Source organism: Boleophthalmus pectinirostris, unplaced genomic scaffold (genome assembly GCF_026225935.1).
Source record: "Boleophthalmus pectinirostris isolate CB_2022bp ecotype Guang Dong unplaced genomic scaffold, ASM2622593v1 HiC_scaffold_7, whole genome shotgun sequence".
In the NCBI taxonomy this organism is placed as follows: domain Eukaryota; kingdom Metazoa; phylum Chordata; class Actinopteri; order Gobiiformes; family Gobiidae; genus Boleophthalmus; species Boleophthalmus pectinirostris.
The window spans coordinates 34,893,823-34,921,050 of record NW_026571473.1 but is presented as its reverse complement, the minus strand read 5'-3'; the positions used below and the strand labels follow the sequence as shown (position 1 = coordinate 34,921,050).

General features: G+C 39.7%; 1 protein-coding gene across 1 annotated transcript in view; it reads left to right on the top strand.

Annotated features, from left to right (window-relative positions):
* Positions 1–27,228, top strand: part of brinp3a.2 (bone morphogenetic protein/retinoic acid inducible neural-specific 3a, tandem duplicate 2) — a 250,612-nt gene that overhangs the window by 170,849 nt on the left and 52,535 nt on the right. Inside the window, exon 10 of the mRNA XM_055165148.1 lies at positions 7,894–8,116. Coding sequence (XP_055021123.1) covers positions 7,894–8,116 — 223 coding nt within the window. The remainder of the gene's footprint in view (positions 1–7,893; positions 8,117–27,228) is intronic.

Genomic DNA, 27,228 nt, shown 5'->3' with positions numbered 1-27,228 from the left:
TTCTACTGCTACTACTATAACTGCTTCTACTACTACTACTACTGCTATTACTATGTTTCTCTTTTTTCATTTTAATCTTTATGATTATTTATGTTTTTATTTGTTTTTTTTTAATGATTTTAATGTATTTTATATTCTGTAAAGCACTTTGAATTACTTTGTGTACGAATTGTGCTGTACAAATAAACTTGCCTTGCCTTGCCTATTACTACTGATACTACTACTACTACTTCTACTAATACTAATTCTACTACTTCTACTACTTCTACTACTGCTACTACTACTGCTACTACTACTACTACTTATACTACTACTTCTACTACTTCTACTACTTCTACTACTTCTACTACTACTTCTACTTCTACTACTACAAATTCTACTACTTCTACTACTTCTACTACTGCTTTTACTACTACTTCTACTTCTACTACTACTTCTACTTCTACTACTTCTACTACTACTACTTCTACTACTACTACTACTTCTACTAATTCTACTTGTACTTCTTCTACTTCTACCTGTTCTACTACTACTACTACTGTAATGCCCTACAAAGTCAGAACGCCGTAACATCATGTTTGGTCAAAAGTGAGTTGATGTCATTTTGGGATTATTTGAGGCCTCCTTTATCATATGAATATATATTGTGAAAAATATTGAGCTCAAAATTGCTCTTTGACCCTTTTTTGTCAGTTCCTGTTCTCTGTCTTTGTATCATGAGCCAAAAATAAGGAGTCGTGCAAAGGCAAAAGGGAGAAACTGTTTGTTTTGCTTGTGGTTTAGTTAATTAATCTCTCGCCTCCTTCTTTTTGTTGCGGCCTTGGCACAGGCCTTGGCACACTTAAACCTTTGTATTCAATTATTATGTTTAATGTGAAAGTATTTTGTGTATTTATTCATACTGTACACACTATACTGCAAAGTCACTCGTCTGTCAAACTGTTTAACTGTGTAAGTGTCGCCGCACGATCCTGATCAGCTCTAAACAGGAAATCCAAAGCTCTTCTTTATCATTTCAAACAAAAACCGTGATGACTCAACCTTGGTGAGTTATTATTATTTATTTATTTTTTCTTATAATGGATGGAAGTCTGGGGAAAATCAAGCAAATAATGATCATGTCAGTTTCACTTTTGCCTTTGCACAACTCCTTATTTTTGGCTCAAATAATAAAAATCAAATAAATACAAAGGCAGAGACCAGGAATTGACAAATAAGGGTTAAAGGTCGATTTTTAGCTCAATATTTTTCACATAACAATATTTCTTCATTATAGCAACTTGTCACATTTTGGGAGCCCTACCTATTATACTTTTATCTGGACAAAACAGAAACTTTAAAGCCATTTTTCTCAATTTCACACTCTGGAGAGATAAGCTCTTTTGCCTCCGTAGGGCAGTACACCTACAACTACTACTACTGTGACTATTACTACAACTAAAACTAGTGCTGTCAAGCGATTAAAAAAATTGAGGGATTAATTAATTATGATCTGTAATTAATTAATCTAATTAATCTCTCTTTAATCTCACCTAAAAATTGCTGAGAAAAGCTTCAACTTGAGGTATTTTCATTTGAATTCATTATTACATTATTTTTATACTATCATTAACGTTTTTATATAAGTATCATCATTATTACTATTACTAATCTGCATAAATAAACTCAACTTTACAACATATGAACATTACCACTCTAGAGCCACATCAATCCGTTTGACATTATAATGTGTTTAATGCAGCTTTGCGCAAGACTCACAGAAACGAAACTTAAAACCACATGGCTCATTTGCATAAACTAAGCGGAGAAAAGAGAAAAAAAAAACGCTCTTTGATGAGGTTCAGTTTCTGTCAGACTAAAGGACATAACTCAGTGGAATATCGATGTTCTTTCTGTGACAGAGGGGTGTTGATGCTGAAGGTGAGTCTGTTCTGTGTCTGTGTCGCGATGTTTTCAGAGATCAGACGTGTGCAGGTTTATCGCAGATGCGGCGAGAACGGGAATGAAAATTACAATTCTTTGCGGGAGCGAGCGGAGCAGGACTGCACAGTGCGGGACTGTGTCCTAACAACACATAAAAACAGATTTTATAATAAGGCAACTCACGTACAGAAACAGTAAAGTTAGAGATTAAAAATAAGATTAACGTGATTAAAAAACATAACGTGCTAAATTTGACTGTAATTAATTAATCGCAATTAACGTGATGATTTGACACCCCTAACTAAAACTACTACAACTAGTACTGCAAGGTGAACTCTCCTCCTCCTTTTGTTATATATTGTTACTAAAACTAACTACTGGGCACTTCTACTGTTTAAAAGTCTAATACTAATCCTGTAATTACTACTAATCAAACAGGAAGCCGTTTTAGTGGCAGTGTGCCCGCTATTTGCATAATGTTATGATATCATTGCGGGCTATTCGGTCACCCGTTGCCAAGGTGATTATAACTCCTCTGACATCTAAAATACATTTCATATTTAGTGGGAATTACGGCGAGCGCGATGACTTCCACAGTGTATGTTTTAATAGTGGGGCTGGAAATCCAGGCCAAGCACGTGCTCAGAATCTTATGTGTGCTTCAGCGCTGTATAAATGTCCTTCACTGAATAATATTGACCAGAACAAGTTGGTGGACGAGAAGTGTTCTTGTAATTGAGATCAGAAATGGAAACGGCTTCTACTTTATTATTGACCTTGAAAAATGACTAAAGTAAATGTGCTGATTTCACATTGGATCAGAACGGCAGCTGTACACAAGGGGCTAGAGTGATTGTAAAAGTGATTCAATACAAGATGAGGAAACTTTTATTTGTCCAACTTGGGGAAATTTCAGTGTTATAACAGTAAAGTACAACAGAGAATTATTCAGTTAAAGGCATTGTAGCTGATTTTTACTGTCTTAAAAACGTGATAAACAGTGTTAGTTTGTTTTTTTACAAGTTTGCAGTGATCCGAAGTTATTCCTCACTTACCTTACACGTTCAGAACATCCTCTTTATTCACCACGATGAGTTTATAAGCACTTTTCACAACTTTCAGAGACCAGAGCGTCACAGTAAAGCCAACAACTATCACACTAATGCTCATCAACCTGATTATGGGACCATACACAGGAACTTTTTGAAGGGCTAGTCTGGAATTTTGGACATAAGAGCTCATTTCCTAGTGAGCCAGAGTGTTGGAGATGTGTGGAGACACTTTTTAAAATATTCCACCCAGTCCTTGTATTTGCAGAGGTCGCTGCTGCTAGGCTAGTGCATGTCAATGGCCATAGTTATCCTGCCACTAAAAACAGTCTTACCCACTCCACAAAACACCCGAAGCAAATCTATTATTACACCAGAGTGTTGATGTAATGTCTGTGTTGATAGAATAATTTTAGAAATGAAACCAACCTTGTATTTGAAGGATTTATGTCTGAGCAGCAGCAGTGAGTTGTACTTCCTGATAGAAAGCTCGGCAGCCGCGGACTGATATATGAGAAAATAGTCCCTCAACATGCGACGATTCATGCGATGCAAGGTTAGTTTTATTTCAAACATTATTCTGTCAACACAGACATTTACATCAACAGTCTTGAGTAATAATAGATTTGCTTAGGGTGTTTTGTGGAGTGGGTAAGACTGTTTTTAGTGGCAGGATAACTATGGCCATTGACACAAGGACTGGATGGAATATTTTAAAAAAGTGTCTCCACTCGTCTCCAACACTCTGGCTCACTAGGAAATGAGGTCCTATGTCCAAAATTCAAGACTGTCCCTTTAAGAAAAGCAAACAAGTCACTAAAATACAAAGAAAGAGAGAAAATAAATAAATATATAAAAAGTAAACTTATTCTTATTCAGAACAGTATCCCAGGTGTGTGAGAGTAAAAAGGCCCCCCTCGTCCCAGGTTATAGTCTCGTTGGCACTATAATTACACTTGATAATGCAAATTTTAGGAAAAAAGAGGCAAAAATAAAGCATTATTTGGATGTTATTGCAATGAAAAACCTGCATCTTTAGTGGGCTTGCATCTCCACAAACCTGACTCTTATTTGGTCTGGAGTAGGACCTCATCCGGCTTGTTTCCATGGACATAATGTTCCTTTGCCTATAATCTCTATTTGTTTCAAGGGAGAGTTTTCAGAAGTAGTAGTTTTAACTTTGTATTTTCATGGCCAGCTCCAGAAAAATACTTTAATATAAAAGTATTGTATATAAAAGTAATAATCAGAATAAGATACAGAAATTCTTCTTCTTATTAAATTCAAAATAACTGTTCATTGTCATAGTATAAAAAAAGAAAAAAAGTTCTGAATAAGTGGACCAATTACCTCTCAGAACATGCTGTTCCCTTTTCAATATTTGTCTGGTGATTAGCAGAGTCTACTAAAACATTTGATCATGAACTCAGATAAAAATAGAGATTTACTAAATTGACAAACCAAAGCATCCTGCAGAGTGCTTTTACATCCACTGCCGTAACTAACTCACACGGCAATGAAAATACTGCATAAACTTAAAGGGCCCAGAGTACAAGAAACTGACTCTTTTGAACTTTCTTGCCATGTGATAACGCTGTTACCTCCTCGAAAACATGCCCTCAGTTGTTTCATTTGCATGTTTGAGTAATCCTTTATTATTAGTCTGTCTATATCGCTAAAGCTCAAAATGCTCTGTTCCACCTTGTGATGTCATGAAGTGGCAGTTTAGTTTTCAAGGTAACGGCTACATTTTACTTTTGTTCAAAGATTGGAATTCCAGGGCTGAAATGATCCAAGTGTGATTGTAGTGAAAGTGTCAATTCAGTAGGCGAGTTTCTTTGTTGACAAAAGCGAGCGTTGCATGCTGGGAATTATTTTGGTCGGCGGCAATAAACACTAATTCAACATGACGGACGGAGCGAGAAAGCACGTAAAGGGTATTGATCTCGGTTATTTATCCACTCTAACGGCAGAAGACCCAAGACCATTTGACCAGAAATTGGTCATAAGCATCGACGGACGCCTAATCACCCTTTTCAACCCCGACAAAAGGTGGACCAAACCAAATTTCTGGTCAGAATCGCCAACTACCTGGACAAATATTCACTTCGGCGATATCCACAATGACTTGGTGGAAACTCCTGGGCCATTCACAGCAGAAAAGATGAAAGTCTACAAGAGTCTCGATGTGTCGTTGAACTTGTTGGAGTCCACGGTTTGCTAGGATCTTCTACGTTTGCTCTGCGAATGTTTGAAAGCCATTTAATTCACCGTTAGCGGTTCTTTTCACTCAGAATACGAAAAATACATTTTCCTTCTTCCGTGCTTCTATTTGTGCATCCGATAATGCAGCAGGAATTTACCATTATTGGGGATAAATACGTGAGGTTACGCACTGTGTTTGACCGCTACCGTGTTTCTTGCCTCCGACCAAAATATTTCCCAGCATGCAACGCGGGCTTTTAATAACAATGACGTCAGCTGAAACACACCTATTCAATTCAAGTTTATTTATATAGCACATTTAAAACAACTTCAGCTGACCAAAGTGCTTCACATACAAGTCAACAAAATAGAAGAAACAGTTACAAGTACATATATACAGAAAACATGTTAAAACTACAATAAAAACACCAAGATAATCTAACTAGCTCGTACTAAATGCCAGGGAGAAGTGGTGAGTTTTCAGTCTTGTCTTAAACTGCGTTACAGACTGAGAGGATCTGACAGGAAGAGGAGAAGTGCTGCCACAGAAAAAAACTCTGTCACCTCTCGTCTTGAGCCTAGTTTTGGGTACGAGCAACAGGAGCTGGTCGGCTGAGCTCAGGGCTCTGGGCGGAGTACAGGGCTGCAGTAACTCCCTCAAATAAACTGGACCCGTAGAGTGCAAACATTTGAAAACAATTAATAACATTTTCGATTCGATTTTCGAGTCGATTCCTGTGAAGCAGAGCCAAGTGTCCTGCTCACAGCTCCTGGGAGCACACGTGGAACAGGCACCGGAGAGAGTGACTGCGCCGTGTGATGTGACCAAATCAAACATTTTAAGAAACTATAAAGTGTTCAGAGGTGTGTTTATCTGCCACATGCATTAAAACATGTGCATAATGAAGGCTGAGTGAGTCATCTGTTATTGAGTTATTTAGGCTGATAATTAGCCTACAGAAATAAACACACAGGCTGAAAACATTTTTGGATGATAGGCTAATTGTATTCCCAATCCTCTTTAAGAGATTCTGCTGCATTAGTCCTGATTTGAATTCATTCGATCTGATTTTTCGGGCCATGTAAGTATCTGTTATTTGCAGCAATATGGCTAAAATAGAAGTAAGTAAGTCTTCATTTATATAACGCTTTTCACAGACATTTTCTGTCCCCAAAGACGCTTTACAGAGCATTATTCAGCATTCATTCATACAGCATTATTCTTTCACTCTGGTGATGGTAAGTTACTATTGTAGCCACAGCTGCCCTGGGACACACTGACAGAAGCGCGGCTGCCATGCCAATCGGCGCCATCGGTCCATTCGACCACCGCCATCACTCACACACACACACACACCACTTTCATACTAGGCAATGTGGGTGAAGTGTCTTACCTAAGGACACAGTGATTGAATTGATTGCATTTAATTGACCTTGACTATCAGCTGTTTATGGAGACCTGTAGCATGTTTTGGGTTGATGGGGGAAACCGGAGCGCCCGGAGGAAACCCATCCAGACACAGGGAGAAACATGTAAACTCCACACAGAAAGGCCCGGGCGACACGGGGATCGAACCCAGAACCTTCTTGCTGTGAGGCATGTACAATAATAATAAATAATAATAAAAAATAAAATAATAAACAATAATATTTGATTGTAGAATGAGTTTTATTGTAGTAAAATACATTTTACTGTTTAAATAAAGTTCGTAAAGAATTGAAGTTGCAGTGCACCGTGGGAAATTTCAAGTGCTCCAAAGTGGCCAAGGATCCACCTGTGCATCCTGGGTAGAAGAAACGAATGGAGGTGTCTAGCGCGGAGGGTGTGAGGGCTTTGCAGTAATTGGAACAGCAGTAGATTTTTTTATTTACATATAAATAAATAAATAAAATAATAATAATAATATAATAATAATAAAATACAATACCAGAAATAAAATACCAAACCTTCAGCTAACAATTTTTTCGCTCTTGTACTTGTGTAGCCTTAGTCTACGTCTTCCCTCGATGTGGTATTGGACTGGCATCGGTATTGTCGAGTACACTAATGCCAAGTATTGGTATTAGATCGAATCCCCCAAAAATGGTATTGAAATAACTCTAGCTGCACCTGATACACCTGATCACATTAGCGAGTAGCATTTTCATTTCTACCAAAATTACTATGTGATGTTGCCAAGAAAAGGAAAGAAATTTAGAGAGTGACGTCACGGTACGTCATGTACGTCACAGTGGCCGTGTGCCGGTGGTGGTGAAAGCGGGAGGGTTGATGGGCGATATGGTGTTTTGAAAAAGATTAAAGATGATTCAAACGCACACAAATCACTCCAAATACAACTTTGAGAGCATAAACAAAAAGGAAAACAACTATAAAATGGTTGAAAGTTTGTAGAGTAGGTCTGCTTGAGTGAACATGAACAGCAATTAACAAATGGAACTCTCAATATACGTAAGTTATTTATTCAACCCAGTACAGCTCAGTTCTTATCTTATAATACAGAAAATAACAAAAAAATTGAACTAGTACAAGAAAATGTACTCATGATAAATAATGACCCTCAAAAATAATTGTTCCATTTGTCATGCATTGAACAAGTCCATGTAGTAATTACCGTAGCCTATCTTTCTTTTGTTCCTTTCGATGCTCCTTGCTTTTTCTGCTCTCTTCAGCTAACAGACTAATGTACTCTATACTGTCCCTTCTTTTTCTCCTCAGATGAGTTCAAGTCCTTCTTCCAGCGCCTGCCTCAGACCCACTTCCTGAACATGTCGTCCCTGCAGCAGCTGTGGTCTTCAGACGCTCAGTTCCAGGGCCGCTACGAGCAGCTCCAGAGCTCCATGAGGCAGCTGTCGAGACGAGCGCACAGGGTCATCTACAAACTGTTCAGCCTGAGCAAGAGGTGCCACCGGCAGCCCAAAGTGCACCTGCCCCGCCAACGGTGAGAAACACTGCACATGCGACATTCAGACACACAAACAGATGCTCAAACGTGCTCACTCTACGTTAAAAGGTGCATTGTGGAACTTTTCTGGTATAAAATGTCCCACGATAAAGATTAAACCTTTCTATCTCAAAGAAGACAGCTATAGGTTATATTATAGTAGTGTTGTAGTTAAGATCTCGTTGATCGAGACCAAGGCCAGACCGAGACCACAGGGTCCAGAGACCAGAACAAGACCAAGACCTTTGAGAGTCGAGACCGATGCAAGACCAAGACTTTTAAAAGGTCGAGACAGAGACAAGACCAAGACCACAGCCCATCGAGACCAAATCAAGACCAGATTTTTGTCATTTCCTACATTTATTTGTATTTTCCTGTTATTTTGGGACATATATGTCAATGGTTTTATAAATCTATCTCCATTTTATCTGATAACTGTTAATTTAGGCTTAAAATAGACCAAGCAAATTGTACTGCACTGAAGGAAAGGCAAGGCAAGTGTATTTGTATAGCACAATTTGTACACAAAGTAATTCAAAGTGCTTTACAGAATAAGAAATACATTAAAATCACAATAAAAACAAATCAAAACATAAATAATCATCATAAAATTAAAGATTAAAATTTAAAAAGAGAGAGAGACGTTAATTACATAAATTAGAGAGAAGAGTGAGGAATGAAAACCTTTCAGTCATATGTGCAGCTAAACAGATCCGTTTTGAGCCTGGATTTAAACAGAGTCAAAGATGTTCAGGAAGACTGTTCCAGGTTTTAGCTGCGTGAACCTGAAAGTCTGACTCCCCGTGTTTAGTCGTGACTCTGGGCACCAGCAGGAGGCCGGTCCCTGAGCTCCTCGGCGTGTGAGATGGTTCATATGGCACTAACGTGTCACAGATGGACTTTGGTGCTCGGCCATGGAGAGACTTGTAAACAAGCAGAGCTGCTTTAAAGTCTCTGAGCCACAGGGGGCAGTGCAGAGACCTGAGCACAGGATTTAAGTGCTCGCGCTTCCTAGTTCGAGTCAGGGCCTGAGCTGCAGTGTTCTGGATGTCCTGCAGCGTCTCACAGCTCGTTTAGAGAGACCAGTGAGCAGAACATTACAGGAGTCTAACCTACTGGAGACAAACACATGGATAAGTCTCTCCAAGTCTGATTTAGACAGTAAACCTTTGATTTTTGCTATGTTACTTAAAACGTCTGTGCCCGTTTTTTGGACACACACCCACAGTTTGAGAACCCCTTCTTTAATCCCACTTCTACTGGCACTTTACAGAAAACAACTTCAAAGTGAATCAAGTGTTTTTTTCAAGTTCCTAGGATTTACAGTTACATGATCTTACTGGTTTTGCAGCGATATTTAGCAGCCTCGGCACATTTACTGGCCGTAGTGAAATATGATCACTTTCGTCGAGTGTCAGACCTCGAGTCAGAGACAAGACCGAAGACCAAGTGCCATCAAGACCCAGACAAGGCTGAAGCCAAATGTGCTAGAGTCCAAGATAAGACCAAGACTGTAAAAAAGCGGTCTTGAGGTCAGTCTCAAGTACTACAACACGACATTATAGGCCAGATCTGTGGAGAGGCAACACTATTTACAGAGATAACTATTGTTTTTCAGAGCAAAAGAAACACCCGTAATCACTGTTGGGCAAGTTACTTTGAAACTGTAATGCGTTATTTATTACCTATTACTGTCATTTCAAAGTAATTCGTTACATTACAATATTACTGCATTTAAATGTAAGGCATTACATTACTATATTGCATTACTTTAAGTTACTCTCACCAAAATAACTTTTGCGCTGTATATGGACTGAACCAGGACTAAACCAGGTCTAAACCAGGACTAAACCAGAGCTGAACTAGGACTAAACCAGAACTGAACTAGAACTAAACCAGAACTGAACTAGGACTAAAACAGGACTCACTGTAGGGACGGGCTCGAAGGTGACCGCAGGAGAAAGGAGCGGCTCTGCTCCGCACCTCACGGAGGTAAAGCGCTGCTGTCGCCCGATCGCTCTTTATGGACCCTGCTGCTCGGGCTCGCGGCCCTGATTTCAGCAACTATTTGCAGGTACCCGAGCCGGTGCAAGAGTCTGTTACAGCGCGTAACTTCTACCTTCCTTCAGCGTGTCCAGAAGTCCAACTTTTTGTGTGATGGTTTGCATCTTCCTCTGCCTTTTGGGTGTGAGCGCAGGAGCCTTTGTCGGTGCAGAATGTTTCATCGACGTTGTGGGTTTCGTTGGGGAGAAAACTTGCAACCGTACAGCACTTCAGAATCACACTGCTAGAGATTGAACATGTATTTAAATTTGGCAGCTGAACACATTCTGTACTGTACTGTACAGGAGACAGGAGTCCCTTGGCCAATCAGGACGCAGCGGGAGGAACGCAATACGCATTCATACAATGTAAAAAAAAAAGGGCATGCAAAATTGCACAAAAAAAATAATAAAATAAAATAAAATCTGTGAAACAGCGAGACCGCGAAAAGTGAACTGCGATAGAGGGAGGGACGAGTGTAAACCAGGCCTAAACCAGAAACTGACCCAGGTCTAAACCAGGTCTAAACAGCGTGGAGTTCTTTGTCAGTCCTTTCGCCCGCGGTTACCTGAAGGTCTATGAGGGCGCATCTCCGGCGTTTCACCGCTGCTGATATCGAGGTGATTTTAGCGAATTTGTATGAAGAAAAACCCACCACTTCAATCCAGGTTAAAAAAAACATTGTAACGCGCGTTACTCACATTTGTACCGAGTAAAATATTACTATTTTTTCCCCTGTAATGCCTTACATTACTGCGTTACAGCAAAAAGTAATGCATTACTGTAATTCGTTACTTTTATAACGCGTTACTCCCAACACTGCCCGTAATGGATAAATGCTTGATAGATGTGTTTTTAATGTTATCCCATGGAGCATTCCAGGCAAAGCAATAACATCTTTAAAGCTTTAAGTTCATGTTTACGTTCAAGGCCATGGAAGTATAATAATAATGAAAGCAGAGTCTTACAAAGCACACTTACAATTTTTTAGACTTAGACAAACTTTATTGATCCACAAGGGAAATAATATGGACACGGCAACTCACACATCACAATATATGACAATGAGAAGGAGAAAAATATTTATAAATGTTAATAATACATTCTAAATAAGTAGCAAAAGTAGAAAGAGACTAGAGTCAAATGTGTATGTACAAGTAAAAATTAAATACAGAAATAGAGCGATATATATAAGAGGTGGGTAAGGGGAAACGGTGCAAAGATTACATAAAGGTGAGTTGTTGTGCAGTTGTAGGGAGTATTATATGAAGTAGCCGTTTGGCGTTTTGAGCATTTAAGAATTTAATGAAAGTCCATGTTGTGAAAATTGAAAAAAATCCTTTCCTTTGTGAACACATTGTATAACCTGGAATTTAAAATCAATGTAAAATTAGTGTTTGTGTCCCAATTGTGTCGATCGATAGAGTTTGGATCACACCAGTCCTGGTTTGAGGCCAGTTTAGTCCTAATCTAGGCTCTAGTATCTTGGATTTATTCAGTTACAGAGTTTTTACTACTACTGTTAGTGGGGGTGCCTCGCCATAGATCTGACCTGTACTTGACCTGGTAGAGTCATCTATTTGTCTTCATGGAGATAAAAAAGAAGTTATGTGATTATTTATTGCTAACATACCACATATTTATTTCATTTAGATTCACTTTTATTGTTTTGAAAATGCTATATTCACTTAAAACAGATTTTTAAAGTATTTGTTGACAAAAATTTAAGTTTTTAAGGTACAAAGACACTCCCTTTCCAGAGTAACATCCAACGCAATCACCGTGCGTCTCGCTAATGAAACTACTGCACATCTTATCAGGTTTGTGAAGTTGTAGCAGATTGTTTTGTATCCTGTTTTTTGTATATTTATGGAGAACTGTCACGTGGGAGGCTTGTGGGCTGAACGTAGGACAGAATTGTACTGATAACTAAGGCCTGACCGATGTATTGTCAGTCGATATGGGCACATGGAGACGTTTATCAGCTTAAATGTTGCCGATATGGGCTGACATGGTCATGCTATAGCTCATTATAAAGTTTAGACTCTCTATTTTATGTCCATTTAATCCAATTTACAGACAGATAAATGTCTTAATATGTGGCGCCGTATCAATATTTATCTGCGGAGTAATTTGACTGTGGCTGTGACGTCGTAGAGTCCCTGAACGCACCCCCAGAGTCACACGCTTTTGTTTACAAGATCCATGTGCACAAAACTGAGGTGCCACTTTAAACGCTCTTATGTCTGATCCACGATACTGACTATAAAAAAAAGTGAACTTGAGCTTAGTTTGGTCCAGCAACAAAACTACTGCTTGTTTTGATCAAACTTATTAGTGAAGACTTGTGATCTGAGAGGAGTCTGTGTGAGCGGTGAGTGTTGCAAATGTGTCGGTTTTGAAGCTACTTTTTGTTCTTTCTCATTGGTTTGCGCTTAGCTGCTGTAGCTCCCACACATAAACAGCCTGTTTTCTCTTACATTTGTCCACTGTAAAGTGACTATAGCAGCTGTGTACATATTACTGGACCTGCAATGATTTGTAAATTAGCTGTGAATTGAGGTGTGAATGATCGGCATTTACGCATATAATTAAGCATAACCACAAAAGGCTGATGGTGGTAAATGCTTAATTACTTTCTTTACGAGAGAATGTCGTGCAAAAATGCCATTAGGCCGACCTACTGTCTGTAAATATGACTATAAAGAGGCAGAATAACAATAAATGTAGCCTAAACAAACCCAGTTTAAAATCCTGTAGAGCCAGACTTAAGTTTTATAATAAATTGAAGATTTACAGTGAATTTTTACATCACTAAATATATCGGCTTTTATATCGGCTATTGGCAGCTCCAACTCCCATTTTATCAGTATCATTAAAAAAATCCATATCAGTTGGGCCCTTCTGATAACAGTAAAAAGGGTTTGAATAGTTCCCAGGAGAGATCGCTAGATTACTTACACATGCATAGACAATGTATAAAATCTCTTCAGGTATGATTCTGATGAGGAAAAAACATGATAACATGGTAGAAAGCTGCAAAAAGTCAATTTTGCAAAACACTGCCGCTTTAATACCACACTGTAGAACATTCCATGCAAAGCCACGTTTTAATTTAAAATTCAGGACATTTGGTTTTGACGCTGTATATTTTTATATCTTGCATTGTTATGTGTGGCTTGTTCCAATAGACTGTTCCTCTCAGCGTGTGCGTGAGGGGAGGGCTGTGAAGAGTCGGACAGGAGGCGCAGCAGATGCTTATGATTAATACGCCATATTTGTGTTTATCTATGCTAATTCAACGTATCCCTCCGCCGCGCGCTGTGGACAGAATACATCTCACCAGAGACCACACTGTGAGCAGACTGCCTCGGTCCCAAAGGAAAAACAAAGGACGACAAAGCAGAAGGAAGAGACATAACAGGATTTTACACCAAACAACATTAGTATCAGTGGATTTAATATGCAACATCGATACACTTTTATATTGTCCTGTTTGATTTCAGATTGTACAGTAAAATGTGCAAATGTCACTGAGTGCGTTTACGTGCACATCAGTATCCTGGTTATGATTGTTCTTTTTGAGTATCCCAGTTTCATCACTGTGCATATATATACACAATACCTGTTTCAGTATCTTGGATTAGGCAGTATCCCAGTTTTGAGAAGCCAGGATACTGTAGCTGGTGTATTCTGATAGTAATAGCGCTTTGTGTCACACTTTTTTGTATGAAAAGCGTTCTATAAATAAAGTTTGATCGATTGATTGAGTAACACTGTGGTATGAGTATGCAGTATCCCGGTTATGGCAACATAAAGTTGAGTGCACATGTGTCCAAAAGACAATCACTTTTAAGGTCTTTTCATCAGCTGGTTTGACTTCATTTCACTTTGTAGAAACCGTCTGACCTCACAGCATTAGGATTCATAGGTACGATAGGCGGATACTATTTGGTTGTGATGTATGTAATGCGCTGCTAATGGGGCTAACTGGTATATTAAGCTTTTCCCAAATCCTGTAGGAAGAAGGACAATAACGTCTTTCCTCTTGATGGAATTCACCAAACATTCTCTTTATTTCGGCTTTAAATCCTCGATTGTTGACAACACTGAATGTATGGCTCTTCGCTGATTGGCTCTGGGGTTTTTGCGAACCGTCTAGTGCAGGGGTGTCAAACTCAAATTCACAGAGTGCCAAAATTAAAAACTGGGACTAAGTCGTGGGCCAAACTAAATATGTCTGCATGTTTTCTTTTGAGATATGTAATGTTAAACCTTTTCTTATTAATAGTAGTTTTGCTTAAACATAGAATCCAGAACAAGCATAATATAAAATAACAACAAAATTTTAAATAAATAATGTCTCTATGGTCTATCTGTAGCCGGCGGGCAGCTCTAATACATATTTGATATAAACTTGCTGGCCAAATATAATTATATCGCAAGCCAAATTTGGTCCCCAGGCCTGAATTTGACATGTCTGGTCTAGTGTATTTTGATTCCTGACCTAGTCGCTGGAGAGAAATGAAAGTGACTGGAGGCACTAGGTGGCACCAATCTAGCTACACAAGGGTAGCCAACGTAATAAAGTGATTATACATGAGAGAAATGACTGTTAAATAAAGAGAAGCGCTAAACCTGCACACAAAGTTAAACATGAACCACCCCTTGATAAAATTCACCAAATATTCTCTTTGTTCCGGCTTTAAATCCTCCTCTAAATCCATCTTGACCGCTTTGTTTACTGTTGTGCTGAAACACAAAAGGGACCCAGACAGGTGCTTGAGTTTGACATCATGGCTTCACAGCTCTTCGTTGATTGATTGGCCGGTGCGCTGTCTACAACTTCCAGAGCTCTTGCAAACCATCTAGTGCAGGGGTGTCAAACTCATTTTGTTCCAGGGGCCGTATCCAACCGACTTTGATCCTAAAGGGGCCGGATCAGAAAACTCATGTCATATAAACCCCAAAAATAACAATAAGTTCAAATATTTGTGCAGAGAAACACAAATCTATTACAGAAATCTTTTTTAATTGATGAACTCTTTCTTTTACAAAATATTATAATATTATGAACAACCTGAAACTTTAAGAAAAATACAATTTCAACACAAAGTTTTAACATGAACTTGTATGTAAACAGGAATAAGTCCATTTTTGTTGTAAAATCCTGCACTCGGCTCTCCACTTTTCTCATGTTGGAAATTTTTCTGATGAGGGTGTCACGGTCAACAGTCAAAACGATCGTCCTTTAAGAGCGTTTGGAAAGAGACAAGTCTTCATTTGTGCTGCTCTGGTCTGGTGGGAGGGCCACGTACAGAGACGCTGGAGACCAAATTACCAATATTTTAATAGAAAATATAATTAAAATATTTGAGTAGAAAATCAGCCGAGGGCCAGATTAAAGCTCTTGGAGGGCCGGATCTGGCCCCCGGGCCGTATGTTTGACACCTGTGATCTAGTGTATTCTGATTCCTGACCTAGTTGCTGGAGAGAAATGAAATTGAGTGGAGGCACTCGGTTTTCCCCGAGTCTGGAGCACAAGAGATTGCTGCATTAATTGATATTTTGCAGTGACGTCACAGTGGAGGTGTTCTGTAACGCGTTTCTACGCACACATTAGCAAACAAAAACTTTTTATTATTATTATTTTTTTTTTTAGCTTCGTCTGAAAACTCAGGAGAAAATACAAAATGGATTCAAACAACACATTTTCAGAGGCCCGCAATCAATACAGGCATTCACGGTTCTGTTTAGGTGTTTGATTTTCAGCAGAAAGGTGAGAGTGACTGACTGAAAAACTGTTGGCGAATGCGAGTTTGCTTTTGGCTGTAATGTTATTCGGGACGGACTTATTCAACAGCTCAAATCAGTTGCGGTAGTTCCAACCAAATCATCTCTTTCTGGTCAGATTGTGTTAAAATAAAGCTCGGATAAAGTCTTAACTTGAGTAACACAGCTTCTAATTGCGTAGTGCTTTTAGTTCGCTTCACAGCAGCAGGAAATATTGATGACTTCAGCTGCAAAGTATCAATAAAGGCTTTGGGCTATTTGTTGTCTTTTGCATGGATATGAAATTGGTGTATTTGAGTCGACAACAAAACCTTGCATCCCTAATTGGCTGGAGTCCTGGACATTGCATCGCTTTTGTCATTAGAAATTACAGTTCAGTGCTTACTTTCGTAAAATAGCAACAGTGAAACCAAGAATGATATTTTAAAACCCAACTACTCTTGTCCGTTTTCACCTCTTCATTATGACTCGGATGCTTTTGTTTGGGGCTAATTTAAATTCCTTCCCCGCTCCGGCAGCGTTCTCTCCTCGTTTTATTCCTCGCCGCATTCCAAATTCTGAATACCAATTTTTTTGAAAACAATGGCCGCTCTCTCCCCGGCCTTGTTCGTCCTGCTGACACGGACATCTCTCACACAAATGGGAGCAGACCGTCACTGCCAAAGCGGGTCCGGATCTCCGCGGTCGCTACGGTAACGCCCCAGCCAAAAACACATAAATCACATGGGGGGGGGGGGGGCGAGCCGTGTGTCCAGGACGCGTCTAAAGCTGCCAGAGCACGGCTATCTCCGCAGGAACACTGGATAAACACGCAGTCATCCGTGTGAGCGCCGGGCAGTGCTCATATGGCGCGGTAGCACTCGGCACGGCCTCGAGTTGAACGCTAAGAGATGGGCGGTGACAACTGGACGGTAATGTCGCGTTATTACCGCTACAATACGAGTAGGATTACTATAACTATCGAGACCACCTGCGCGTCGTTCGTCATCCCGCACAGACAAAACCACTTTTCACTTCTGCCACATGAATTCATTTGTCATTTGTCTGGACTGTGATCTGTTGTTCGATGTTGCTCTTCCTTTTCTGTGGTTGATAAAAACAGAAAATATACAGAGAGCTCTTTAGGGTTTATTGCAAACTAGTTTTGTTTTCTTTTTAGTGTGTATAAATAAATATTATAGTTATTGGTAGTTTATTCTAGTAGTTATTAGTGATGGTTATTGGTTGATTTATCAGGTTGCAATTTGCACTATTTAGCCTTACTATTTATTTATTTATTTATTTGAGAGAGCTAATTTCCACGTTTAGTCCCTGTGCAGATTCATTAATTGATTGTATTTAACTGACCTTGGCTATCAACTGGAGACCTGAGTAGCATGTTTTGGGTTCATTTTGGATGACCTGGATAAAGAAAATTCATGAAACAATGCTTTTGTGCAAATAGATGATAGATAAACGTCAAAGATGTTCAATTTGTCTTCCTATTTTCTTGTCTTCTTATCTTTTTAAAGGCAATATAGTAAAGTGTATTTGCCTCAGAACTGTCCCCGGTGTTGGTGGTGACGTGTCGTGTCGTATTTCAGCTGTTGTTACTTCCTGTAGGCGTGGTCAGCCTGATGGACCTGGCAGGTCGCTCAGACTGACTGTTAGGTTTATCTAAACATTGTAAACAAGAAGAAAGACAAGAGATTAATTCAGTTTTACTCGCGAGGAGAACGGGCAGAGAGTGGGCATCAAAACCAACAGTCTCCACACGTTCTGATGCCTCAAGGCCGTTCTCCTCTTTTTATTTCATTAGGAGGCCCTAGTTACAGAATGATAATTCTCAAGGGGAAGGGGAAACAGCCAAGACATAATAAGAAACTGGTGCAGCTATGCATAGTCCAAACACATAAAACATGATTAACAATCAGGAGGTGCCTTAGGTATAGTCAGACACCATCATAACTCTTGCATGTGTGACAGTGGGAGTTGGCTTCATGTGAGGAATCATCTGGAGGTTCACTAGAGCGATAGGACACTGCACACAGTTGTCAAACACACAGAGGTTATTCATTTTCATACAAGTGATTGGTACATTATAAATCAAAGAATTGTAGTTACATAAATGGTTAACTCATAGGCATAGAATATCACACAAGTATTTAGCAAATATGGGATAATAAAATTATTCTGACACTGACCACGCCTTCCGTCGCCCGGTGTTCTCTGGAGGAGGGTGTCTCAGGTGTGTGAAAGGAGGAACGCTCCGTCATCACGGTTAATGCTGTCCATGCCTCATTTCCTGATTTCAGTGGCCTCCCTGATCCAGAGTTTGAACGTGTTGTTTTCCGATCCAAGGCGGGAGGCGTGGTCAGTCTGAGCCACCTGCCTGGTCCATCAGGCTGACCACGCCTACAGGAAGTAATAACAGTTGATATACGACACGTCACCACCAACACCAGCAGATGAAACATGTCAACAAGGTAAATAAACTTTACTGTGTTGTCTTTAAAAAGAACCCAAGAAGTTAAAGTACTAAAAATGTGACTCCACAGCCCTTTTATAGTTTGTGAGGAAAGGGTTTTGGGTGAGTTTGTAGTAAATTTAGTTTACATAAATTGGGGAAAATAATCAAAATCTTCCATGCATTTTGGGCCAAATATCAGCAGAGTTTAAGACACAACAGATTCCAGGCTCTCCAAAACAGTAGAAAAAGTTAAACACATCGCACGAGGAAAAATATAATTAAAAGGCCTTTATTTGAATGGCCAAAGCCAACATGTTTCGACCTTAACTGGTCTTCATCAGGGCTTGAGCAGAGTATCAGCAGAGTTTCTCGGCCCTCAGTTGCTCTGGTTTCTGAACAATCGAACAACAAACTACTGGAGATATCAGTGGATCTCTAGATGTTATAAATTAGTGTTATGTTTCAGTCAAACTGGCGTCAGTGCTGCTGGGACTGCAGTGGGAGTGTTTTATTAGTTTAGTTTAGATACTCAGTGCGGTGCTCTGCTGTTGTGGTCACTGCCTTTGAAGCTGCACACACCAGACCACAGTATATAGGTGTCTGAGTGGCCAGCGCTGTTGCAAATTCTGGGTTCCTTCCACATTTCTGTGTGTTGTTTACATGTTCTCCTTGTGTTTGGATGCGTTTCTGCCCATCAATCCAAAATGCATAATAGGTCAAATCTTCCAGCTAAAGTAGTCCTGACTAGAGTGATTCATCAGCCGGTTTCACTTCATTTCACTTTGTACAAACCGTCTGACCTTTATCATTGAACCAATCACTGCTATTTGGTAGTCACGTGTGTAATGCGCTGTTAATGGGGCTAACTGGTATATTAAGCTTTTCCAAATCCCCTGGAAAGAAGGACAATAACATCTTTCCCCTTGATGAAATTCACCAAACATTCTCTTTATTCCAGCTTTAAATCTTCGATCTCGGGAATCATTGACAACACAGAATATATGGCTACGTTCAGACTGCAGCCTGAAGTGACCCAAATCCAATTTTTTGGCCCCTATGTGACCTGTATCTGATCTTTTAATGACAGTCTGAACCACACAGATCCGATTTTTTCAAATGCGACCCAGGCCACTTGGATATGTGCCCCTAAAACTGATACATATCTGATCTTTTGACATGCGACTTCAGTCTGAACGGCCAAGGCGCATTCATCCAACCTACACGTTATCAACAAGCCAGAAATGTATACAAACGTTCTTCTCGTCACACGAAAATTGTTAATGAACTCCTCCGTGTCACAAAGCACATCACCCACTCACCACTCTTGGCTACGTCTCCGGATCCACACGTTCCTTTCAACAGACGTCGCTGCCGCTGCCCCACAAAACACCACGGCCAAAAACCTCGTCCTTCTCCTTCTCAATCTCCTCCTTAAAACAAGTAAGTTGTTCATGTTCTGGCTCCAGTACGAGAGGAACTTTAAAATCTCCAGGTGCTCAATGCTCGCGTCCATGTTTGGACAACTTCCATAAACACAGAGCACGCTCGCTGCGGTTGACGTCGTCGTGTCTCCAGTGCACATGCGGGACACTTTTCGGCCATTTAAAGTTCACACTGGAGATCACATACAAGTCACGTTTAATTGGAAATGTGAACGACCTCGCAAAACCATCGGATTTCACCAAAAAATCCAAACTGAGCGTCAAGTCCTGCAGTCTGAACGGAGCCTGTGACTCTTCGCTGATTGGCTGGTGCCCGAACTCTCGCTTCCAGGGTTTTTCTTAACCTAGTTGCTGGAGAGAAATGAAATTGAGCGGAGGCACTAGAAGTCCTGACCAAGACTAGTTGAAACATCTGAAGATTTGTCCGCACTCACTGCTCCTGACAAGTTGCCCCAGTGACATTGAAGGATGGATCAAATGCAGAGGACACATTTTCCTTGTAAGTGTACATGTAATTTAACTATTTTAACAGAATGTCTCGTCTAAATAATAGGTATTTCTTCAGTATTTTCATGAGCTCATACAAGTTCAGTTGTAATTCAAGGAAAGTGTCTATAGGGTTAGGGCTCCGTTACTACCTGGGTATATTATATACAGTTTACATTTCTATTCAGTGGAGTATTGAGTTATGATTGTTAGAACGACATTGGAGAATACCGCTGCTGAACTACTTTGAATGCACATGATGATAGCCTCTATAAGCAACAAGCATTCAGGTCTGTATAGAAAGCCATTTGCAAAGATACATTTATAGTGTTATTTTCCCAAACCTGTACAGAATTGCTCTATAAGATCTATAAGAAGAGAAACTTTTGAAATTAAATCATTGCACAGAAAAAAGTTGAGTGGTCTTTATTAAAGGGAATAAGTGCTTTTATATTTAAAGAAACAATAACATTATCTGTAAGTATATACGGCTCCAATCTTTTTGAGTGGAGCGTGAGTCCAAGAATTGTTAGAAATGAAAAGAAAAGATGAGTTATGAATATTAAATGCGAGACAAGCTGACTTTAAATGCCACTCAGTGTTATCTGGTGGGTTTTTACAGTTCCACTTTACAGTTTGCAATGGTCCAAAGATGTTCCTCGCTTACCTTGGCATTCTGGGCATCTTAATTATTCACCATGATGCATTTATGAGTGCTTTTCACAGTTCTGAGAGGCGAGAGTGTAGTTTTGCCAACAACCAGCATGCTAACAGTTCACATTTCCTGGTTCACAGACTATAAAATGGTTTATAATTTGATGTAATTTTGATTTCATTACTAAGGATTTGACACGATCCTCAATACTGATTCTGATATGAAAATGCTAATAAGAAACACAATTATTCCAATAGAATGTGATTTTTAACATTAAATCATAATACCGTAATTTTCGGACTATAAGGCGCACTCAAAATCCTTTAATGTTCTCGAAAATTGACAGTGAGCCTTATAATCCGTTGCGCCGTATGTATTAATTCTGGGTGTGCTTACTTAACTAGTGCCTCCGCTCAATTTCACTTCTGTCCAGCGACTATAGATCATGAATCAAAACAGAATAGACGGTTGTCAAAAACCCCAGAAGTGCAAGTTCGGGCACCAGCCACTCAGCGAAGAGCCATACATTCTGTGTTGTCAACGATTCCTGAGATCAAGTATTTAAAGCTGGAACAAGGAAAATGTTTGGTGAATTTCATCAATAGGAAAGACGTTATTGTCCTTCTTCCTACAAGGTTTGGGAAAAACTTAATATAGCAGTTAGCCCCGTTTGCGGCGCATTACATACGTCACGACCAAATAGCAGCGATTGGTTAAATGATAAAAAGTATCCGCCTACCGTCGAGCGAACAAAAGGCTGCGAGGTCAGACGGTTTGTACGAAGTGAAACGCAGTAAAACCAGCTGATGAATCATGCTAGTGCTTACTGACCTCGAACCGATTTTATGTGGTCAACGGTGCTCAAAAATCTGTCAAAATATTTTAGTACGACTTTGGTAAACTATGAAGCCGCACCGCTAGATAGACAATTTATGCATGTGACCTGCAGATTTATAATCTCTGAAAAGTTTCACATGAACCATCTCCAACACGATAGAAGCACAGAACAGACTCACCATCATCACCACATCCTGTCACAGAAAGAACACTCATATTCCACTGAGACATGTCCTTTAGTCCGACAAAAGCTGAACCACATCAGGGCACAAGGAGTGAGCTGTTTTTTTAAGCGCTTATAGTTTATGCAAATTAGTAATGTGGTTTTCTGTAAAATGTAAACAAATGTGCGCAAAGCTGCATTAAACACACTATTACTCAATGTATATTTTAGTCCTCGTAGGAAATTAAAAAAAAAAAAACAAGCGTGGGCTAAGGGATCAGTCTCAAATGTTGTCCGTTTGTTTTGCTTAAAGGTTGTATGGAGGATTTTTTTTTGTTTGTTTTTTGTTTCAAGTTGTCAATGATAGATTATAGAGGTGCAGTAGCCTTGTAATTATGATGACCAAAAAAAAGAGAATAAAAATTCATCAACTCTGGACGTGGTGGGGCTAAACATTTGCCAATAGATAACGACACTGCCTCGTTATCTGTTAGCTGACAGGCTGTCAATCAATCTCCCTACGTTTCTAGCGTAACTGACTTGCCTGCGCGCTGCCGGTACGTGGTTTACGTACGACTGTCACGCAGTCCACAGACGCAAGACGCACAGACGCTGTTTACTCCACCAACGCAACAGTTCTTAGCGGCTTTTTTTGACCTATATCTTCCTCGCAGTTCGCACAAAGTTTGTTGCAATGGCGACAAGAATCCAGGAGCAGTTCGCCGCAAAAGAAAGTCCGTTTTTGAGGTCGCTGAAAGAAGAAGACAAGGGGAAAAGCAGCGAAGCCAAACTAAGGTGATTCTTGAAGATTCATTCCAGCGATGGCGCGACTGAAGCAGACGCAGGGTCTAAAGACTGACGCACTGGTCCACAAATTACTCCTGGACAGGAAACTTCTGCTTATTATTATGAAAACGTACTTTATTTCCAAGAGCTACACAAACGTTTTTCAGGACACGAAAGCGATATCCTATGTCTGAAAACGTAATTTTCAAGGCAAAGAAAGAGTCCGCTTGCTGCTGCGTGTTGTAGCTAGTTCATTCGCACTGAATCTCCGCGCAACCTTCTCTGCACCCCTTTCCTGCTCCTGTCCCCGCTGCCCGTTCCGCTCTTCTCCCTGCTCCTCACTTCTCGTCCGCGAACGAAATGTCCGCACACTCCCCCCGCTCCTCACTTCTCCGTCTTGCCTAACCAACACTGTAGTTAGTTGTTTACAAGTCATGTGCAGCACCGGCTGTAAACAAACCTGTTTCTGGCGTAAAGAGGAGGCGGGAGGAGGCGTTTCTACGTAGGAGCTGTAGGGGAGGGGGGGTGGTTTCACGCATGCGCAACATTTGAAAAAGGACAAACAGTCGCTGGATTTCTCGTTCCTTGGAAAATCCTCTATACAACCTTTAATGCGCCTTATAATCCGGTGTGTCTTATGTATGAAAATAGACGAGAGAATTCAACATTATTGATATTGCGCCTTATAATCCAGTGCGCCTTATAGTCTGAAAAATGTACTTTGTGTTATATTCCCATGTGGTCTTATATCTGTGTAATCCCTCAGTGGTCCAGGTAGGTTCCATAGTGGTCCGGTCCATGGGCGTACACTAGTCTGCGTGCTCTTACACTTGTTCTGATACAGGAAACATTCAGCAAAGGTTCATTTCCCTTTTGATACTTTTGACAACCCGAGGCAAAACAGATTTTATTTTTTCTTACCAATTATAATTTTGACTCACTTCACGCGGTGCAAAAGCAAAGACATTATTTGAAATTATTTTTGATTTACAGTGAGGTTGAATAACAATTTGTTTCTCTTTTTACAATTTCGGCTCTCAAAACCAAATGTCGTGTTTTCCATTTCAAAATCAAATCGCCAACAGGTAGATGAAGCAGCCATGTTGTGATGTTTCCTTTTAGCCATGTTTACTCTCTGTTTCGCTCTCCACGGCTCAAAACTCTCAGATCCACTTTGTGACATCATGAGTAGTCTTGGAAATGTTGTCCTCCTATTCTCTGTACCTCTTCACCAGACTCTCAGAAGCTTTAAAGTTATCTTATATTGTTTTGTTTTCGAGCACCGTATAGAGCTGAAGTGTTCCTCCAAACCCCACACTGGCCACGATAGCAGTCGAGAATTCAGATAGAAACTTACAACTTACGGCTTGTCCGTAATTAGCAAACTTTATCAGAGTTTAAAGGTTGTATAGAGGATTTTTTCAGGGAAGAGAAATACAGCGACAGTTCTTTTACAAATGTTGTGCATGAGTGACACCACCTTCCTCCTCCACAGCTCTTTCAGTAGAAACATCTCTTCCTGCCTCTTTACTCTAGAAATCACGTTTTTTTTTACAGCCAGTGTGCGTTCAGAATTACTGATGAAGTTTCCTGTCTAGAAATAATTTATCGAACGACACGTCAGTTTTTAGACCCTTCGTCTGCTTCATTCGCGCCATCGCTGGAAGGAATCTCCAAGAATCACCTCGGTTTGTCTTCACTCCTTTCCCCCTTCTCTTCGTCTTTCAGCGACCTCAAAAACCGACTTTCTTTTGCGGCGAACTGCTTGTGGATTCTCGTCAGCCGTCCCAACAAACTTTGTGCGAAATGTGAGGAAGCGACAGTTTTGAAAAAGCCTCTAAGAACCGCTGCATAAACCACGTAATCTCCGCATCCCGACGAGTCAGTTACACTAGTAGGGAGTTTGATTGACAACCTAACAGCCAATAGATAAAGAGGCAGCCTCGTTTTCTATTGGCTGATGTTTATCTGGCCTCAACACGTCCAGAGATAAATTTTCATTCTTTTTTTTTTTTGGTCATCATAATTACAAGGCTGCTACGTCTCTGTAATGGTATTTTAAACTTTCATTGACAATTTGAAACAAAAAGAAAATCCTCCATACAACCTTTAAGAGACTGTGGATTATTGTTGCACACCGGGATTAGAGATAGACGGCGCCGATATTTTCGCTTTTTTATGTATCCGCTATCAGCCTTAAATCTCCAGCACAGGCCGATGTTGTGTTTTGGCCGACTAGCTGCCGAAAGAATCCACGCAAAGATGCATTTGAGCACTTTAGTACAAGAAGAGATAACTGCACAAAATGTCTCTTAACACAATGTCTCTACACAAAGTCTGTCTCTTAAAGGTTTGGGGTAAAAAAGAGGTGTGGATGACTTGGCAGAAAATTTTAATTACATCATTTGGATAAAATAATCTAAATCGCAACTACATATCAACCCAAAAATATCGGCAGAGCTTGTCGGTCACTGGTTGCTCCGGATTGTGAACATTATTGGCATCGGCCAAGGAAAAAAAAAAACTATATTGGTCGATCTCTAACCAGAATGTACAGTTTATCAAGAGTAAAAGCAAACCAAAGCCTTTTAGACTTACACTTAGACTTAAATAGGCGTGTGCAAAAATGCTGAAGTATCGATATCGTGGGCTGCTGTATCGATATATCACACATATCAGTATTTTTTTGTATATTTTGCGAAATTATTTTGTTACAGAGCTACAGTTTTGTTACTTGTTTAGAGGAAGGAAACTCGTTAATGAAACATCTTTGACATTTTCACCATTTTGAGGATTAAAATGTTTATGTTTCATATTTGCAATACGTCACTTGTGGTTTAACAAAGACTTTTAGTATCACAGACATGATTTAGCCTTTATTTTTCATTGATCTGTATCGAATTGATTTGAAATATATCATGCTCTGTATTGAGATACGTGTTGAATCGTGACCTGTGTGACGAGGTCTGTATCGTATCGGCGACTTCTTAATGATACCCAGCCCTAGACTTAGACTTAGACAAACTTTATTGATCCTCAAGGGAAATTATTTGGACACAGTAGCTCAAACATCACAATATAATTTATTTATTTTTTATTTTATTTATTTAAAATAGGGACAAAACACATTAATGAACATATACATGATATGTAAATATGTTATCAGATTATAGCCCAAGGCTAATTTCCATCTGCTGTCCCTAGGCAGGTTGATGTAATCATAAAACAAATGCACAGTAAAAACAATACATCCCGACAGACAATACAATAATACAAATAGACAGACACAAAGAGCTGGTCAGTCACAAGATCACAGACTCAGGTCAAGCAAAGGATGTTGGATTATTTGATCAAAATTGCACGCTGCCTTGTTTAGATATTATATAGATAGTTTATAGATATTGCACACAGCCCATTGCTAAAATTACTATAAAGTGCTTTTCTACAATGTATTGCACGTGCCCTCGAAGGTAAAATTCTTTAGTATATTACATATTGCCCGTAATTAAAATATTAAAATACTTAATAAATAGCATATTGCACTTTGCACATAGCACATTGTAAACTATCGTAAATGATCACACACCTGTGTCGACCTGAGCCATGTCTTTAAATGGCCTTTAAAAGTCGTAAAGCTGGGGGAGTCTCTAACTGTGGGTGGTAAACTGTTCCACAGAACACTGCCCTTATATGAAAACACATTTTGACTGATATAATATAATAACAAAGAGCAAAATATATATATAGATGGTAATAAATTCTAAATAAGTAGCAAAAAAGAGCAAGAGACAGGTGTCAAATAAATCATAATTATATAGTTTAGTTTAGTAGTTTATTTTAGTTATTTAGTGTCAGGCACCATTTAGTTGGTGCCCAGCCAGCAAGGGCTTATAAAACACATAAAACAATAAGCAGACAGATCAAACATCAAACATAAATTGTCCTCTTATGGAGCTCCCAGACTTTCAACACAAACTGAGCCAACTTGAAAACATAACATTTAAACAAATACTCCAGTCTCTCCTCATCAGACAGAGAAAACCAACAGTAAAACACATTAGACACGACTGACAGCGCAGGTCATGATACAAAGGACAGTAGAACAGAAAATGCATTTCATTTTCAATGTCCTTTAAGTCACACAGACATATGTACGCTCCTCCTCTGGGACTGAGTGGAAGCGTCTCGTCTCCAGAGCCAGAGGCAGAGTCCCACACCTCAGCTGGGCACACACTGACCTCTGACCTCTGCTCAGGTTCAGGGTGACATACGGCTCAGGACCAAAACAGTCTTTAATTAAAATATATGTTCTTAATTTTAGTTTACATAAAATTTCTTTGTGCCACTTCTGTTTATACTTGTCAAAGTAAATGTTCCACTACAGATTAATTTACCGTATTTTCCGGACTATTAGGCGCTCTGGATTATAAGGCTGTCATTAAATGGTCTATTTTT